This window comes from Nicotiana sylvestris, chromosome 3 (assembly GCF_000393655.2).
Source record: "Nicotiana sylvestris chromosome 3, ASM39365v2, whole genome shotgun sequence".
Taxonomy (NCBI): Eukaryota; Viridiplantae; Streptophyta; class Magnoliopsida; order Solanales; family Solanaceae; genus Nicotiana; species Nicotiana sylvestris.
This window is the reverse complement of record NC_091059.1, coordinates 127,747,839-127,767,563: the sequence shown is the minus strand read 5'-3', so window position 1 is coordinate 127,767,563 and position 19,725 is coordinate 127,747,839. Positions and strand designations below refer to the sequence as shown.

Sequence of the window (19,725 nt, the reverse complement as noted above, 5' to 3'; positions counted from 1 at the left end):
TTTATATGAAAGCAAGAGGGGTATCTATTTATTTGACACATTTGTGAATGAATAAAGGACATACCTTCGCTAGTTTCCCGCAAGAGAGAAACTAATACGTACTTGCTTTTGTTTTTGTAACAAATTACTGTTGGAGATAAGAACTCAAGAAGGTTGTGTTCTAAAAGAGCTGCGAAAGTAAAAAAGTCGAAGAATACTTTTACGATGTGGATTTTTCTTTCAATAAAAGAAAAGGTACAATAAAATATGATATTTTACTTTCACTTAAAAGTGACATGGAGAAGGAAATACCTATTCTTCTTGAAAATAATACAGCCATTACACATGATTCATTAAAGTTCAAGCAGCTTTTATTCAGGGTAGAAAGTACGAGAACTGTTTGAGTTGCTTCTTAACTGTGGAGAATGTAAAAGTGATGATTACCTTCTGAATAAAATGCAGGAAAATCCTTGCTTTCCTAGAGTTTGCTAAAAAAGAGTTGGTACCGTGAGTTTTGATACCAATGCCTCCTGTTTATATAGAGCCAACAACGTGGGTATTATCAGTATTCTAGATAGAGTTGGACTAGAATGAATATTACTTTACTTTATTACATTACTACTATGTATAAATGAGAATGAGTGTACGAACGAGTGTACGAACACAACTCCAACAAGTTGTACAAAAAGTTATTTGAAATGTACTTTTGTTGAAATAAACACAGCTCATAGGTGCATATACACGTGTCTTAGTCGTGTCACCTCCCACTATACTGCTTTTACACTTCCAGAGCCTGGTTTGTCTCCCTCAATTATCTTTTTTTTCATCTCTCTTTCCCCTCACAAATATTCACCCGAAAAATCTCAAACCAGAAAACCCCCAATTCTGTTTCTAAAGGTGCTAGACTCATGCTCTGAACCCCAACATAGATTTCTATCAACATTCTAGGGGTGCTAAGTGAATATGCTAACTAAATCCTAGACCATTGGCATTTTATAGTGTTACGGTGAGTTTGGATCATCCTCCTTTTATTTTTATTTACCATTTTAAAGCTTACTGTTCCTCCTCCTACAGATGTGTGTGATCTTTTAATTGTCTCTAATAGTTTGCGATTACAATTCCTAGAGTAAGCGAAAGTGAATTGCAGTTTTCTATTAGAACCAAATTGGAGATGAAAGAAAACTTGCGTTATTGCATGAATATCCTATAATTATCTGTGAAATATTCTGTATTGACCTCAATACACGTGTACTGATTGGTAGTGATGTCAAAACTTATGTTTATTTTTGCAGTTGTTTGTATAACCTTTTTTTCCCCGATAATCAGCTTGTTCTTTTAACACCTTAAAGCATGTTATTGTTTTACCTGTTATTATTCCTCATGTTTCTGTTGTCTCTTCTTCTTGCGAATTTATTGATATATTTTTCCCCGTTTGACTACCCAGTTCTAGACATGTATGTTCTGATATGTTGCCGATTTGCATGGATCTTGATAACTGAAATTTGTGAATTATATAAAAATTTGTTGTGGTTCGGCGTCTTCCCGTACTTGGATCAGTTTGCTTTTGTTTCAATTTCCTTTAAGACATGTTCGATGAAATTGCCGAATGAAAGGAAAACATTTTTATCATGAATAGAGATGGGCTGGGCCTGAAGAGACAAATTTATTCTGAAAATATCGTTGTTTGGCTGAAAAAGTTGAGTTGTTGGCTCAGCTGCTCGTGACTGTAATCATGCATGGTAAGTCCGAGTTCGCTATACCATGTTGTGAATGTGTGTGTATGGATTTATTTGTAATTTCCGTTTTAGAGGGATTATTATAGTAAGTTCAAAGTACAAAATTTTTCTGCATTCACTTTGTCGTTAAAGAGAGATAATCTAAATCAAACACTAAGGTACTTTTCATTTGAGAGCAGGGGAAGGCTGCAGAACAACTAATTTGATGCTTTTACTTTTAAGTGCCCCCAATTTTATATCCAATTCATCAAGCAATCTTAAACTGAAACTTGAAATATCATGCTTCCTACTCATGAATCTACCTAGCCAACTACAAGAGTCATTATTATAAGATGCCCTAGATGAAACCTTCAAGAAAATGTGGTTGAAATGATAATTTTAATAATGAAAGAACAAGCGAGCTCAGGAAATTCAAGCAATCATATTAAATTATATAATTTGCTCTCTTGAGATGCCCAAATGTGTTATTGGAGTTATGTGACCATTAAAATTTCTCCTAATATTTGATAGCGTCTTTTCTATCTTTGAACTCAGATGCAGGTACAAATTTATGCACTAACTTGGAAGTTGCTTTGTCCTGTTTATCAGTTGCAGCCAAAATGGAAGAGTTTGATGCTCCTCTAACTGTTTTCCTTTGCAGGTGCCTAAATTTATTATTCAAAAGTGAGAAATATTTTCTTTATTTATTGCATTAAGTTTTTTGCAATTTGATTATATAGAATGTTAAGGGGTTAGAAGTTAGGAATTCAAATGTTAAACAAATATGTACACTCTATTATCGGCAACCAATTCTGCTAATTTCATTGGACCGGGCTATGCCACTAAGTTCTTGACAAATTGTTTTAACTTTTACAAAGAAAATTAATTCTCTTTCTTAATAAAAGAAATCATACTCCCTTGGTCCCCAGTTTATGTGATTGCTTTTCGCTTCTCGGTATTTAAACTATGTGAACTTTAGCTAATATCTTTAAACAAAATTATCATATTGACTTGATAAAAATTGTATATTCATATAAAAAGGTCTTTGAAATCCTGTGTGTTGGCACTTGGAATATTTCAGAAAATGCATATACACTTTTATCATTCAGCCTCTGGTAACCTCAGTCATTGTCTCTTTTTGAATCTTCACCTTTGCATTGGATGAATATTCTTAGGGTATTATTTTCAATTAGTTGGTAATGTGCAGATTCAAATATCATAATTGAGTTGAGAGTCCTCAAATATGGTTGGACAATACAAAATGTTTTCCGTAGCATGAACTTTGTTGTAAATGGAGGTAAAGGGAGTCACATATGTTACTGTTTTTTATTGTTTATATTCTTATGTATATTTGGTAGTATTCTAAAAGGGATCAGAATATTTTTTGTTGGACAAGGTTGCTGAATTGCAGATAATGTAAGATCTTATCGGCCTGAGTTATACCAAGAACGAAGTTTATAACGAAAGAAATGATGAAGCAGCTGCAGACCTTAATGGATAAAAGACAAATTTTTTTGTAATTATGATCAACATTTGTTTTTGTGGGTCTATGAGACATTAGCACTAAATTCCTCCTCAAATCTTTTTTAGCAGTTGGCGAGCAACTCAAGAAGATTTTTCAGGTTTACCTCTCCTTTCATCTTTCGACATTTTGGAAATTTATGGTCGCTCTTTGTTTAAGTATTCCAGATTCTATATGATTTAAGCTAACCTACTTGCTATATTCTCATCCTAAATATAAAATATAGAGAAGGACCGTGACAACTCTGCATTATTATCTCTCAAAATGAGAATAATATGGCTTCTCTTTTCAGTATTGTTACATGAGAGGAAAGCTCACTTTGAGATAAACATCTGTTTTAAGCTTTTTGTTTGCTGCGGAAAATACCTTGGCCTCTCTTTTTTTCCCTTAAAGATTTTCTTTGATTTTGAAAAACAATACTAGCTTGATGAATGATATGATATCTTAATGATAGAAAAAAGGTTTAACAAAGTAGTGTCACTCTTAAATTTGAAAAACTTTTTGATTAATGGTACCTGCTTTCCATTTGGAGTTTGCCTTCACCACTAGGTTCCTGTGCTTATTATAATATTGGTAAATGCAAAAATGATTTTAGGGGAAAAAGATTGCGATATAGTTAGAGCACGAATTTTGGAATTCCTCTATCACATGGAAAAAGGTATGGAGCTGCTTTTGTAATTTACACTCTGCTATGTTACTTTGAACTATAATTGTTAAATACAAATCTTGACTAGGGAGTTGGGAGTCAGGAAAAATGTAGAAAGGGAAAAAAGCAAGAGCAACAGTAGAGTTTCCTAGCCATATAGCCTAATATGTAAGAGCTTATTAAACTCCGAATGGGTCTTTAACATTCTTTGTTTAGTTCAGTTCAACATCGAATCAACGTAGTTATTTTCATTTGGAAGTTAGGTAGTATATTGTTGGCTTGTGGTATTTTATGTCTCATTAAATATCCGTTTAAATAACACAATATTAATATTAAAATAAATATTAATATTAAATTCAATCAGTTTTTCGTTTTCAGTTGTGTAACTAAAAATTAAACTTTCCTCGTTAATTCCCGGTTTATTATTGCATAAATTAGCCATTTATGTTATGGCATTTATGCTATGGGCATTTTGCATAAACAGCCATTTTGAAGAGCTGCACCTCTTCAGTTTTCAGCCCAACTTTGGCTATAAATACAAGTCCATTCTCTCAGAATTTCCATACGATTTTCTGAGTTTCTCCTCCTTCTTCTGCATACATTTAACATCAAACAAAGCAACAGTAAGTGTGATTTGCTACCAAACTTTGTGTTCACTGAAACACTGGGGTTTGAAGTACCACAACACCAGTGTGTAATTCGTTCTATCCTGCAAGGAAATAATTCATAACCTTGGGTACTAGGAAGGGATTAAATTCCTTAAGGAAAACACTGTGAATTCAGTGGGCTCGAATTGATTTTTGTTTCTTTACATTTTCTGTTTATATATTATCCATTTTTCAGAATTAATTTACAAATACAGATTACTAACAAGCTTAAGGAATTTAATATTTTCTGTATTTGTGTTGTATTCACTGTTTTGAAGATTAAAACCTTTGTGGTTTTCTACTTCATTGGAGATTAAAATCTACGTGATTTTAACATTTGCTTGTGTCATCATTTACAGAAATGACTAATGATAACGGAAATCAAGTTGTTCCAATGGTGACTGGCAATGCGTCGACAAGCCGAACACCCGCGTTGGCACCGGCGGAGAAACCCAAAAAAAAATTCCGGGTTAGATTTCAAGAGGTGGCAGCAGAAGATGTTCTTCTACCTGACTACTTTAAGTCTGCAGAAGTTCATCAAGGAAGATGTTCCTGTTCTACCCGATGAAACTCCAGAGAATGAACGCTTTCTCGTGATTGAGGCGTGGAAGCATTCTGATTTTCTGTGCAAGAATTATGTTCTTAGCGGACTGGAGGACAATTTGTATAATGTCTATAGTGGCGTGGAGACGTCTGTCACGCCCCAAACTAGGGGAGGCACGACTGACACTCGATACTGTATTCGATCGAGTTAGTCACTAAATATACTAGCTAACTAAACTGGGGGCCCAATAGATCGGGCAGCACAACATTTGAAATACTAAGCCTGGACCATTAAGGTCATGACCTGAATAACAATAAGCCATATAAACAAAGGTAGACGAGCCAAAATAATAAAATACTAGCTGGCCAACGAGGTCGCGATTGGAGACATACATGCCTATACACATATATATACATGCCAAGCCTATGAGCTGGAGACTGAAAGCTACAAAAAGAAACCCAGAATACTGTGTCCACAATAGCCTCTAAGAGTATCATAAGCACTGTCAGAACAAGGCCCCGACTATACCCAAACTGTACACAAAAGTAACCATCATATGAAAACTCCAGGAAGAGGTGGAGCTTACCAACTCACAGTTGAACCCCGAAATCCTAGCGGAGGGGTCGAATGCAGTGTCCCCAGGCAGCGGGACATCAGTACGAATAAAAATGTACTAGTATGTAAGGCAGAAAGTAGAATCATACATAGCTGATGTAAAAAAATAATAGTGAAACCACCTGACACTGAAACTCTTGTAGCCTCCATGACCGACATCCGACCTCACAGTAATCAATTATGCATTGTATGCTCGTGTAAGCGTATGTTGTGAATACATATATATTGATGCAAATGCATGACATACCCAACCAAATGCTAGCAATGGCGGTCTCTCCCGGTAGCTAACCGGTATCATATTTCCAACCTGTGGCCATCTGTACAATATATATAGTTTTTTGAGCAAATAGGCCACTTACCTCCGATTATAGCTCGAAGTCCATGTATAATATGCCATGTATGAGATGAACTTTGAATGCACATAATAGGCCATAACAAGAACTTAGCCCATCTTGGCTCATAGGTACTCTTATCCTCATGATCTCATAATCACCTTCGTATCGCATACAATTGTCTCGTGGAACCTCATATGTTTTCTTTGAATAAATAAGCTTGAAAACTTAACTCGACTTTTAGAAAGATAACTTAACTCTGAAGATGTTCATAAAAAGCTTAAGGTGCTTCACTTAGTCCTTATACCTGATTTCTTGATAATTAGTAAAGGAAAGTATATAAAAAATCAAGTGTTTTAATAGTTTAAACGTAAAATTTATATTTCAGATTTTTGGAAATCGATGTGTCACTTTAGAGATTTTAAAATATACTTTAACAAGGAAGAAGAACTGATTGTAAATACTACATGCCTTTATTTTGTTTAGTCACACAACCCAAAGACGAATAAGAATTCATATATATAGACATATGGATAAGAGAACCGACAAAATAACATATATAGATGTCGAATACCCTAATTAACCGAACGAGTGGAATATCAACCTAATTGCATCATGAAAATACTTCAGCTACGATCCCAATGCCTTTCACAGAAGGTCTTTCTAGCAATAGAATAGTAAAATATAACATTTGACGTCTTAGGAATTTCCAAGAATTCGTGCAAAAAGGAAGGACGGAGCTTAGCCTTAACATACCTTCCCAACGAACGTCCGAATGCCTGTAGTTCCTTCATGAAAGTTGTTCCTTACGTCCTAAGCTTCGCAAACACTATATATATGAAGCTTATACGCACCTATAAATAGTTCATAATTGAGTTTAAATCGGCAAATTTGCCATATGGCCCTAACTTGACGAAACGTCCCTAGAACTTTGTAAAAACGATCATAAAAGAGTTCCAAGATGATTACCTTGGAAAATCAAGTATAAAGCCTGAAGAACCAGCAAGAACAACAAATTCTTATCTTCCAAAAATAGCTCCAAACACAGCTAATAGAAGGGGAAAACGATTGCAAAGCGTAGAGATTGAGTTTCTAGGCACGGGGATAAACTTTAACGGTAGAAATCGCTAAAAACGTACATTAATCACTCAAGAACACCATGGAACCCTCTCTTCAACTCCCTCACTATTTTGGGACGAAAATGAAATGTTTTGGGGTCTTACAAGTCGGATTTTCCGACTTATACCACTTGTTTGACCCGACTCGGTTCGCGATCCGGTTTTAGCCTGGACAATCCGGAGTAAAACAGTCATAACCTTTTACTCCAAGGTCCGTTTGATGTGAGATTTTTTTGGTTGCGAACTAGATTTGTAGACCTTCAATTTGATAGGTTGTGGGTCCCATAACTCATTATATACTGGGAGAAATGATCTGATACATTTGACCCAAAGTTTAGAAAAATTATTAGAGAAATTTACGATAACCTTTGCCGACCTTTATTTCACAACTTGCTTGACTCCAAAACTTAACATGTGACCCGTGTGATATTATAATACCTCATAATACACTATTCTTAGCATATTAGACACACTTAGTCTTATCGCACAGGTGCAAGTTAACTTGAATCTTCCGAACACGCGGAGTGCTACCCGAGTCATTTCTTTAACCACGAACCTTTGTTTAAGGGATTCCTTTGACCTAAAGCTTTAGTTAGCTCCTTGATATAACCACACTTTTTCAGTCTTATTCTCCCAATGTGATATTCTCAATCGTATATACCTAATATAACCACGCCACGTTACGTATATTGCGTAAGAGAAGAGAAAAAAATACATGGGGTCTCACAGTCTCCCCCCCTTAAGAACATTCGTCCGCGAATGGGTCAAATCAATTCCTTGGTTTCATTTTTTTCCGCTAATACGTTATTTGCGAGGCTATATTTGTTACATTTTCAAAGCATAAATCGAATTCTGAAGCTTCCAACTACTAGGCTTCGTATAGCTATCTCGCAATAAGAAATTTAAATTGCACTTTCTTGTCATTTAAAAATCCAATTAAGTGTTGTAAAGAAATAATTTCCAATTATTTAAATGCAACTCACCTTAAGTCGTAAATAGGTAGGGTTACTTCTTCCTTATTTCCTCCTCAGCTTCCCAGGTCGTTTCCTCGATGTTGTTATTTCGCCATAACACTTTCACGGAAGCCACTTCTTTAGTTCGAAGCTTTCTTACCTGCAGATCTAAAATAGCTACTGGTACCTCTGTGTAATATAAGTCTTCAGCAACGTGAATATCCTCAATGGGCATAATACGTGAAGGATCTCCAATGCACTTCCGTAGCATAGATACATGAAACACAGGATGGACTACTCCCAATTCTGAAGGCAAATCAAGCTCGTATGCGACCCTACCAATCCTCCGAATAATCTTATACGGTCTAACATACCTGGGGCTGAGCTTCCCCTTCTTTCCAAATCGCATAACGCCCTTCATAGGCGATACTTTCAGGAAAACCCAATCTTCTACATCAAACTCTAAGTCTCATCGTCGAACATCTGCATAAGACTTCTGCCGACTTTGTGCTGTACGCAGCTGGTCTCTAATAAGTTTTACCTTTTCCACTGCTTGCTGGACTAAATTAGGACCTAGCAACTCTACTTTCTCGACCTCGAGCCAACCGATCGGCGACCTACACTTCCGCCCATATAGTGTTTCGTAAGGGGCCATCTGAATACTAGCTTGGAAGTTGTTATTATAAGCGAACTCAATAAGAGGTAGATGATCATCCCGACTTCCTTTAAAATCTAGCACGCAAGCACGTAACATAGCCTCAACTGTCTGAATAGTACGCTCTGTCTATCCATCAGTTTGCGGATGAAAAGTTGTGCTAAGATTTACCTGCGTGCCTAGACCCTTCTGAAAAGATTTCCAAAAATGTGCTGTAAATTGAGCCCCTCGATCAGAGATAATAGATAATGGTACCCCGTGAAGGCGCACAATCTCCCGAATGTAAAGCTTGGCATAATCCTCAGCTGAATATGTCGTCCTAACTGGCAAAAAATGAACAGATTTTGTAAGCCTATCAATAATTAGCCAAAGAGAATCATACCTCCGTGGAGTACGAGGCAAACCGGTGATGAAGTCCATATTTATCATGTCTCATTTCTATAATGGAAGTTCAATACACTGAGTTAGGCCTCCAGGCCTCTGATGTTCGGCTTTAACTTGCTGGAAGTTAGGAAATTGGGCTACCATCTCCGCGATATCTTTTTTCATTCCATTCCACCAATAGATCTGTCGAAGGTCCCGATACATCTTTGTCGCTCCGGGGTGAACTGCATATCTAGAATAATGGGCCTCCGAAAGAATCTTGGCGCGGAGCTCTCCGACTGTCGGTACACATAAGCGGCCCTGGTAACTAAGGACTCCATCTCTAGTTAGCTCAAATAAAGGTTGTCATTGCTGTAGAATACTTCCCCTCAGTTTTATAAGCTTAGGATCCTCGTGTTGTCGCTCTTTCACTTCAGTAACAAAAGAAGATTTTGCTGTATTCTGAACGAGAATGTATCCACCCTCTGCGTCTACCAAACGCACCTGCAAATTAGCTAACTGGCATAGATATTTGGTCATCTTGACCTTATCAGCTTCAACATGGCTTAGACTGCCCATGGACTCCGACTAAGGGCATCAGCAACAATATTAGCTTTACCGGGATGATATAAAATATCAACATCATAGTCCTTTAATAACTCTAGCCATCTTCTTTGTCATAGGTTCAGCTCCCTCTGTTTAAATAAATATTGAAGGCTCTGGTGGTCGGTAAAAACATCAATATGAACCCCATATAGATAATGCCGCCAAATCTTTAGGGCGAAGACAACTGCGGCTAACTCAAGATCGTGCGTAGGATAGTTCTGTTCATGTTTTCGCAACTGTCTAGAGGCGTATGCGATAACCTTACCATGTTGCATAAGAACACAACCTAGGCCAATTCTCGAGGCATCACAATAGACAACATAACCCTCGGTGCCATCCGGAAGAGTCAAGACAGGTGTCGTCGTAAGCCTTTTCTTTAGCTCCTGAAAACTTTATTCACATGCCTTAGTCCACTGAAACTTAGCTCCCTTATGTGTCAGTTTCGTCAATGGTGCAGAAATAGAGGAAAATTCTTCCACAAACCTTCGGTAATACCCTGCCAAGCCTAAAAAGCTACGAACCTCTGTCGGATTCAAGGGCCTCGACCAAGTCATCACAGCTTCAATCTTTTGGCCATCAACCTTGATACCATCGCTGGTAATAACATGACCAAGAAAAGCTACAGAAGTTAGCCAAAATTCACATTTAGAGAATTTAGCATATAACCTGTAGTCCTGGAGAGTCCGCAATACAGCTCGCAAGTGATCCGCATGCTCGGCTTCCGATCGTGAATATATCAAGATATCATCAATAAACACAATTACAAATTCATCCAAGAATGGTTTGAATACCCAGTTCATAAAATCCATAAAGGCTGCTAGGGCATTTGTAAGCCAAAAGACATGACAAGGAATTTAAAATGGCCATACCTCGTCCTAAATGTTGTTTTTGGGATATCAATATCCCTGACTCGTAGCTGATGATAACCGGATCGCAAGTCGATCTTCGAAAAGCATTTGGCACCTTGTAACTGGTCGAACAAGTCATCAATCCGTGGAAGAGGATACTTATTCTTGATAGTGACTTTATTTAGTTACCTGTAGTCAATACACATCCGCAAGGAGCCATCTTTCTTTCGAACAAAGAGCACCGGAGCACCCCATGGGGATGTACTTGGCCTAATAAAGCCTTTATCGAGTAAGTCCTTCAGTTGTTCCTTCAATTCCTTTAGCTTTGCAGGAGCCATTCTATAGGGAGGAATGGATATAGGCTGCATATCAGGAAGCAAATCTATAGCGAAATCGATTTCCCTTTCGGGGGGAATTCCTAGAAGCTCGTCAGGGAATACCGTCGGGAATTCATTCACAATAGGAACCGATTGAAGAGTCGTTGGCTCCTTATCCATATCCCTGACATGAACCAGATGGTATATACAGCCTTTAGCAATAAACTTCCGAGCCCTAAGGTATGAAATAAACTTACCTTTGGGCGTGGCTGCATTACCTTTCCATTCAAGAACAGGCTCATCCGGAAAATGAAATCGGACCAACTTTGCACGACAATCAATATTAGCATAACAAGCTGCCAACCAATCCATACCCATAATGACATCGAAGTCTAGCATAACCAATTCCACTAAATCAACAGAAGTTGGACGGTCATTAATTAACACTGTACAACCTCGATAGACATGATTAGCAACAATAGAGTCGCCAACTGGCGTAGACACCTCAACTGATTGTGGCAATAACTCAGATCTCATGTCAAGCTTACCAGCAATAAATGGAGTAATATATGAAAATGTAGAGCCGGGATCTATCAATGCATAAATGTTATGAGAATGTATTGTCAATATACCTATGACAACATCTGGGGATGCCTCTGAATCCTGTCAGCCTGTGAGTACATAAAAGCGATTTTGTCCACCACTAGAACCTGAGGTGTATCCTCCACCTCTCCCCCTACCACGTCCCTGAGTAGACTGTGGACCTGGTTGGGGAGCACGGGCTGAGGGCGAAGAGGCTGTTATGGATCCTGAAGGCTGAGCCGGTGCACCTCTGCCTAACCCCGGGCACCGACTAATAAAATGTCATGTCTGCCCACAATGATAACATGCACTCGAACCCTGTCTACATTGCCCGGTGTGCAGCTTACCGCACTGAGTACATGGAGGAATAGGCTGTCTCATTTGTGCGGAACGCTCCTGTCGACGGCTCTCAGGATAGCCTGAGCTCTGCCCCAGTCTTGACTGAATATAACGATCAAACCGCTGGCCCTGCATCTATGGTGTGAAACTACCTACTGATCGAGGTGGATATCGATGGAGTGGGGGCTTGAAATCACCCCGTGGCTCCCTATAAGACCCCATAGTATGAGCCCTCTTACTCTGCTCCCTATCCCTACGAGTATCACGAATCCGACGGGAAAGGTCCTCTGTAGTCTGAGCGAAAGCCTGTATGCGGGAAATATCTACATCATCCGATAGGGATCTACCCTACAGTCTCTAATCAGATGATCCCCCAAACCATCCACATAATGATGAACTCTAGCCCTCATGGTACGTACAATATCTGGTGCATACCTCGCCAAAGAATTAAACTTATGGCTATAATCCCTCACACTCATATCCCCCTGCTTCAGGCTAAGGAACTGGTCAAGACGGGCCTCCTGAACCTCCCGTGGAAAATAATAGGCTAAAAAAGCCTCAAAAAAGTCCTCCCACTCTGCTGGCGGAGCATCAGGTCCTCTAGATCACTCCCATGCCTCATACCATAAGACGATTACATCACTCAGTCAAAAAGAAGTCAACTCCACAACCTCGGTGACGGAGGCATGCATCACCCTCAATACTCTATACATTTGGTCTATAAAGTCCTGGGGATCTTCAGTGGAACTGGATCCTGTAAATAATGGAGGGGACAAGTGAAGAAACTCTCGTACCGTCGAGCTTCCAGTCCGATCTCTTCGGGCATCTGCTCCCGACTCTAGCTGTCGCTCATTAATAGAAACCATCCTAGTCAGCAACTGAACTGCCTCCCTCATCCCCTGCTCCCCAGTATCTGATGGCGGAACAACAGGTGCTAGAGATCCTGTGTCTCTAGCTGCCTGAGGTACTAATATAACTGGTGAGGCTGGTGCTACTACATCTCCCTAGGCTCTAACAAGTGCTGGGGAAGCTGAGACTAGGGGTACTAGAGACTCACTGTGTGCCTCTAAGAGAAATCTATCCCTCTGACCCGGTGGGGAACAACTGGTACCTTCCCCCGGATTCATACATATCTCTCGCTATGCCATCTCCTGAGCGTAGGTAGCCTGTAAGATAAGAAACACAAAGCACGATTTAGATTTCATATGTTCTTATAACTTCGCTCTATAGCACGATCTATTAATTGAAAGAAACATAACCATTCCTAAATGCCTCATAGCCTCCTGATTATAAGTATGGTGCACAACACACCCATAATCAAGACTCTACTAGACACGGCTTGTGAACTCCCTGGGACACGACCTGCTCTGATACCAAGTTTGTCACGCCCCAAACTAGGGGAGGCATGACTAGCACTCGATACTGTATTCGATCGAGTTAGCCACTAAACATACTAGCTAACTAAACTGGGGGCCCAACAGATCGGGCAGCACAACATCTGAAATACTAAGCTTGGACCATTAAGGTCATGACCTAAATAACAATAAGACATATAAACAAAGGTAGACGAGCCAAAATAATAAAATACTAGCTGGCTGAAGAGGCCGCGATTGGAGACATACATGCCTACACATATATATACATGCCAAGCCTATGGGCTGGAGACTAAAAGCTACCAAAAGAAAGCAAGAATATTGTGTCCACAATAGCCTCTAAGAGTGTCATAAGCACTATCGGAACAAGGCCCCGACTATACCCAAACTATACACAAAAGTAACCATCCTATGAAAGCTCCAGGAAGAGGTGGAGCTTACCAACTCACAGTTGAACCCCGAAATCCTATCAGAGGGGTCGATCAGAGTCCCTACCTGGACCTACACGCACAATACAAAAATGCAGTGTCCCCAGGCAACGGGACATCAGTACGAATAAAAATGTACTAGTATGTAAGGCAGAAAGTAGAATCATACATAGCTGATGTAAAAAAATAATAGTGAAACCACCTGACACTGAAACTCTTGTAGCCTCTATGACCGACATCCGACCTCACAGTAATCAATTATGCATGGTATGCTCGTGTAAGCGTATGTCGTGAATACATATATATTGATGCAAATGCATGACATACCCAACCAAATGCTAGCAATGGCGGTCTCTCCCGGTAGCTAACCGGTATCATATTGCCAACTATGGTCATATGTACAATATATATAGTTTTTCGGGCAAATAGGCCCCATACCTCCGATTATAGCTCGAAGTCCATGTATAATATGACATGTATGATATGAACTTTGAATGCACATAATAGGCCATAACAAGAACTTAGTCAATCTTGGCTCATAGGTACTCTTATCCTCATGATCTCATAATCAACTTCGTATCGCATACAATTGTCTCGTGGAACCTCATATGTTTTCTTTGAATAAATAAGCTTGAAAACTTAACTCGACTTTTAGAAAGATAACTTAACTCTGAAGATGTTCATAAAAAGCTTAAAGTGCTTCACTTAGTCCTTATACCTGATTTCTTGATAATTAGTAAAGGAAAGTATATCAAAAATCAAGTGTTTTAATAGTTTAAACGTAAAATTTATATTTCAGATTTTTGGAAATCGATGTGTCACTTTAGAGATTTTAAAATATACTTTAACAAGGAAGAAGAACTGATCGTAAATACTATATGCCTTTATTTTGTTTAGTCACACAACCCAAAGACGAATAAGAATTCATATATACAGACATATGGATAAGAGAACCGACAAAATAACATATATAGATGTCGAATACCCTAATTAATCGAACAAGTGGAATATCAACCTAATAACATCATGAAAATACTTCAGCTACGATCCTAATGCCTTTCACAGAAGGTCTTTATAGCAATAGAATAGTAAAATATCACATTTGACGTCTTAGGAATTTCCAAGAATTCGTGCAAAAAGGAAGGACGGAGTTTAGCCTTAACATACCTTCCCAACGAACGTCCGAATGCCTGTAGTTCCTTCACGAAAGTTGTTCCTTACGTCCTAAGCTTCACAAACACTATATATATGAAGCTTATACACACCTATAAACAGTTCATAATTGAGTTTAAATCGGCAGATTTGCCATATGGCCCTAACTTGACGAAACATCCCTAGAACTTTGTAAAAACGATCATAAAAGAGTCCCAAGATGATTACCTTGGAAAATCAAGTATAAAGCCTGAAGAACCAGCAAGAACAACAAATTCCTATCTTCCAAAAATAGCTCCAAACACAGCTAATAGAAGGGGGAAACGATTGCAAAGCGTAGAGATTGAGTTTCTAGGAACGGGGACAAACTTTAACGGTAGAAATCGTTAAAAATGTACCTTAATCACTCAAGAACACCATGGAACCCTCTCTTCATCTCCCTCACTATTTTGGGACGAAAATGAAATGTTTTGAGGTCTTACAAGTCAGATTTGCCGACTTATACCACTTGTTTGACCTGACTCGGTTCGCGGCCCGGTTTTAGCCTGGACAGTCCGGGGTAAAACAGTCAACTCTTTACTCCAAGGTCCGTTTGATTGAGGGTTTTTTGGTTGCGAACTAGACTTGTAGACCTTCAATTTGATAGGTTTTGGGTCCCATAACTCATTATATATTGGGAGAAATGATCTGATACATTTGACCCAAAGTTTAGAAAAATTATTAGAGAAATTTACGATAACCTTTGCCGACCTTTATTTCGCAACTTGCTTGACTCCAAAACTTAACATGTAACCCGTGTGATATTATAATACCTCATAATAAACTATTCTTAGCATATTAGATACACTTGGTCTTATCCCACAGGTGCAAGTTAACTTAAACCTTCTGAACACGCGGAGTGCTACCCGAGCCATTTCTTTAACCACGAACCTTTATTTAAGGGATTCCTTTGACCTAAAGCTTTAGTTAGTTCCTTGATATTACCACACATTTTTAGTCTTATTCTCCCAATGTGATATACCCAATCGTATATTCTTAATAACCATGCCACGTTACGTATATTGCGTAAGAGAAGAGAAAAAAACAGATGGGGTCTCACAACGTCAAAAGAATTGTGGACAGCGCTTGAAAAGAAATACAAAATTGAAGATGCCAGGTTGAAGAAATTCTTTGCCGCCAAGGTTTTGGACTACAAAATGGTAGATAGCAAGTCTGTTATTATCCAAGTCCAGGAATTGCAAGTGATTTTTCATGATCTCCTTGCTGAAGGTATAAATCAAATTAATATTGATTTTTAAAGTATTAATCTTAGTATTTTTACTAACAAAATTTTTATTGAAAGTCTGGTCATCAATGAAGCATTCCAAGTAGCAGCGATGATTGAGAAGTTGCCTCCTTTATAGAAGGACTTCAAAAACTACTTGAAACACAAACGCAAGAAGATGTCCCTTGAAGATCTCATTGTTAGGTTGAGAATCAAAGAGGACAACAAAGATGCTGAAAAGAGAGGTCGTGGGAACTCAACAATAATGGGAACAAACATTGATGAGAATACTTCTCAAAATAAGAGAAAGAGGAAGCAGGCTTCTGGACCAAAAAGCAACTCAAGCAAGAAGCGGTTCAACGGAAGTTTCTACAACTGTGTGAAAACTGGGCACAAATCTACGGAGTGCCATGCTCTGAAGAAAAACAAGAACAAGGGTCAAGCAAACATGGTTGAAAAGCATGAAGATATTTTGTGACTTGTGTGCTATGCTTTCTTAATGCAACTTGGTGGGAAATCCTAAGGAGTGATGAATTGATTCTGGAGCCACTCGCCATGTTTGTGTTGTTAGGGAAGCCTTTGCAATATATGCTCCTGTTGGACCCGAAGAGACTCTTTCTATGGGAAATACTGCAACCGCCAAGATTGAAAGATGTGGGAAGATCTTTCTAAAGATGACTTCTGGCAAGATGGTGACTTTGAGCAATGTCCTTCATGTTCCCGAGATTAGGAAAAATTTAGTCTCTGTTGGACTTCTTGTTAAGAATGGTTTTAAGTGTGTTTTTGTTTTCGATAAGGTTGTAATAAGTAAGAACGAAATATTTGTAGGAAAAGGTTTCTTCACTGAGGGCCTTTTCAACTGAATGTAATGGTTGTTGAAAATAATAATAAAATTTCAGCTTCGTCTTACTTACTTGAGTCAAATGAATTATGGTATATACGTTTGGGTCATGTTAATTATAAAACCTTGCGGAAAATGATTAATTTGGAAGTATTGCCTAAATTTGAATGCGACAAATCAAAATGTCAAATATGTGTGGAATCTACGTATGTTAAACATCATTATAAGTCAGTTGAAAGGAATTCAAATCCTTTAGACTTAATTCACACAGATATTTGCGACATGAAGTCAATACCATCTCGTGGTAGAAAGAAGTATTTCATAATTTTTATTGACGATAGTACTCGATATTGCTATGTTTACTTACTTAATAGTAAAGATAAAGTAATAGACGCATTCAAGCAATACAAAAATGAAGTTGAAACACAACTTAACAAGAAAATCAAAATGATAAGAAGTGATAGGGGTGGTGAATATGAATCTCCTTTTGAACAAATATGTTTAGAATATGGAATTATTCATCAAACAACAGCCCCTTACACTCCCCAATCCAATGGGATTGCGGAAAGAAAGAATCGTTCATTAAAGGAGATGATGAACGCATTGTTGATAAGTTCTGGTTTGCCACAGAACTTGTGGGGGGAAGCCATTCTTACGGCCAGCCGAATACTAAATCGAGTACCCCATAGTAAAACACAATCCATTCCATATGAAAAATGGAAAAGAAGGAAGCCCAACTTGAATTATTTTAAAGTGTGGGGGTGTTTGGCAAAGGTGCAAGTTCCTAAACCCAAAAGGGTAAAAATAGGACCGAAAACAGTTGATTGTGTTTTCATAGGATATGCAACTAATAGTAAAGCATATCGATTTCTGGTTCATAAATCAGAAAAACCCGACATTCATAATAATACGGTTATAGAATCACATAATACTGAGTTCTTTGAATATATATATTCGTATAAAAAGGAATGTGAGCCGATTGGTGAAGGATCTAAATGACCTCGGGAAGAAACAAAAGAAAGTACATTTAATTAGGAGGATCCAAGACGTAGTAAACGTCAAAGAACGTCTACTTCATTTAGACCAGATTTTGTGACTTTCTTGTTGGAAAATGAGCCTCAAACATTTAAAAAAACTATGTCTTCTTCGGAATCATTGTTTTGGAATGAGGCAGTCAATAGTGAAATAGAATCCATATTGAACAACCATACATGGGAATTGGTTGATCTTCCTCCTGGAAATAAACCGTTGGGTTCTAAATGGATCTTTAAGAGGAAAATGAAAGATGATGGCACTATTGACAAATATAAGGCAAGACTTGTGGTCAAAGGGTATAGACAACGAGAACGTCTTGACTATTTTGATACATACTTTCCAGTTACAAGAATTACATCCATACGGATGTTAGTAGCATTAGCTGCAGTTTATGATCTTGAAATTCATCAAATGGATGTTAATAGCCTGTTTGGCCAAGCTTATTTTTGGCTAAAAGTACTTTTTTTTTTCAAGAGCACTTTTGGCCAAAAATTGAGGTGTTTGGCCAATCTTTTGGAAGGAAAAAAGTGTTTTTGAGGAGAATAAGTAGTTTTGGAGAAGCAGAAAAAAGTAGTTTCTCTCCAAAAGTACCTTTTTGAGAAGCACTTTTGAGAAAAATACACTTAGAAGCAGTTTTTTAAAGCTTGGCCAAACACTAATTGCTGCTCAGAAGTGCTTTTCAAACTAATTAGCCAAACACAAACTGTTTCTCACCAAAAGTACTTTTGAGAAAAGCACTTTTGAAAAAAATACTTCCCAAAATAAACTTATTTTTGCAGCTTGGCCAAACGGGCTATAAGACGGCCTTCTTAAATAGAGAGTTGGAGGAAGAAATTTACATGGAACAACCTAAAGGTTTTGTGGTTCCAGGTAAAGAAAAGAAGGTATGTAAACTTGTTAAATCCCTTTACGGACTAAAACAAGCACCCAAACAATGGCATGCGAAATTTAACCAAACAATATTGTCAAATGGTTTTAAGATAAATGGATGTGATAAATGTATGTACATTAAAAATATCCAAATCACATAGTCATTGTTTGCTTATATGTGGACGATATGCTAATAATGAGTAATGACATTGCCAACATAAATGCTACTAAGCGTATGCTAACTAGCAAGTTTGATATGAAGGACTTGGGAGTTACTGATTTAATTCTGGGGATTAAGATCCATAAGACTCCTCAAGGTCTGGCATTGTCACAATCTCACTATATTAAGACAATACTTGAAAAATTCAAGCACTTAGGGTTTAAAGTTGCAAAAACTCCAATTGACGTGAATCTTGCATTAGCAAAGAACAAAGGCCAAAGCATATCACAATTGGATTATGCTCATGTGTTGGGATGTTTAATGTAAATCATGAATTGTACACAACCAGATATAGCTTGTGCTATAAGTTAATTGAGTCGATACACGAGCAATCCAGGTCAATCTCATTGGATGGCAATGAAATGAGTTTTGGGATATTTTGAACATACCCAGGGCTTTGCTTTGCACTACACTAAATATCCTGCGGTGATTGAGGGATACTGTGATGCAAATTGGATCACCGGTTCAGCTGATTTGAAGTCCACAAGTGGATATGTATTCACTATTGGTGGAGGAGCGGTATCTTTGAAGTCGTCCAAACAAACTTGTATTTCCCCCTCTACAATGGAGGCTGAGTTCATAGCCTTAGATAAAGCCGGTGAAGAAGTTGAATGGATCCAGAATTTCTTGGAAGACATTCCATTTTGGCCCAAACAGTTGTCACCAATATGTATACTTTGTGATAGTCAAGCGACAATTGAAAGGGCTGGGAGCGTTATGTATAACGGTAAATCTCATCATATACAACAAAGACATAAAAC

The 19,725-nt window shown here is 38.1% G+C and overlaps 1 protein-coding gene and 1 long non-coding RNA gene across 4 annotated transcripts; one reads left to right on the top strand and one right to left on the bottom strand.

Moving 5' to 3' along the window:
* Positions 1–757: 757 nt before the first annotated feature.
* LOC138886911 (uncharacterized) lies at positions 758–6,330 on the top strand. 3 transcript variants are annotated; one of them, XR_011405868.1, is made up of 5 exons: positions 758–985; positions 2,250–2,355; positions 2,902–2,991; positions 3,091–3,316; positions 4,869–6,330. It is a non-coding gene; the product is annotated as an uncharacterized lncRNA (long non-coding RNA). The 3 variants fall into 3 exon arrangements; XR_011405869.1 differs by having other exon boundaries at positions 2,250–2,378; XR_011405870.1 differs by lacking the exon at positions 4,869–6,330 and adding an exon at positions 3,812–4,117.
* A 1,793-nt stretch (positions 6,331–8,123) lies between these two features.
* On the bottom strand, positions 8,124–8,480 carry LOC138888009 (uncharacterized). The gene has a single exon (XM_070169804.1). It carries the CDS (start codon positions 8,478–8,480, stop codon positions 8,124–8,126), a length of 357 nt encoding a protein of 118 aa, XP_070025905.1.
* Positions 8,481–19,725: the final 11,245 nt, after the last annotated feature.

Excerpts from the sequence above, each read along its gene's own strand:
- LOC138888009 (XM_070169804.1), bottom strand. The coding sequence starts at position 8,480 with ATGCGATTTGGAAAGAAGGGGAAGCTCAGCCCCAGGTATGTTAGACCG.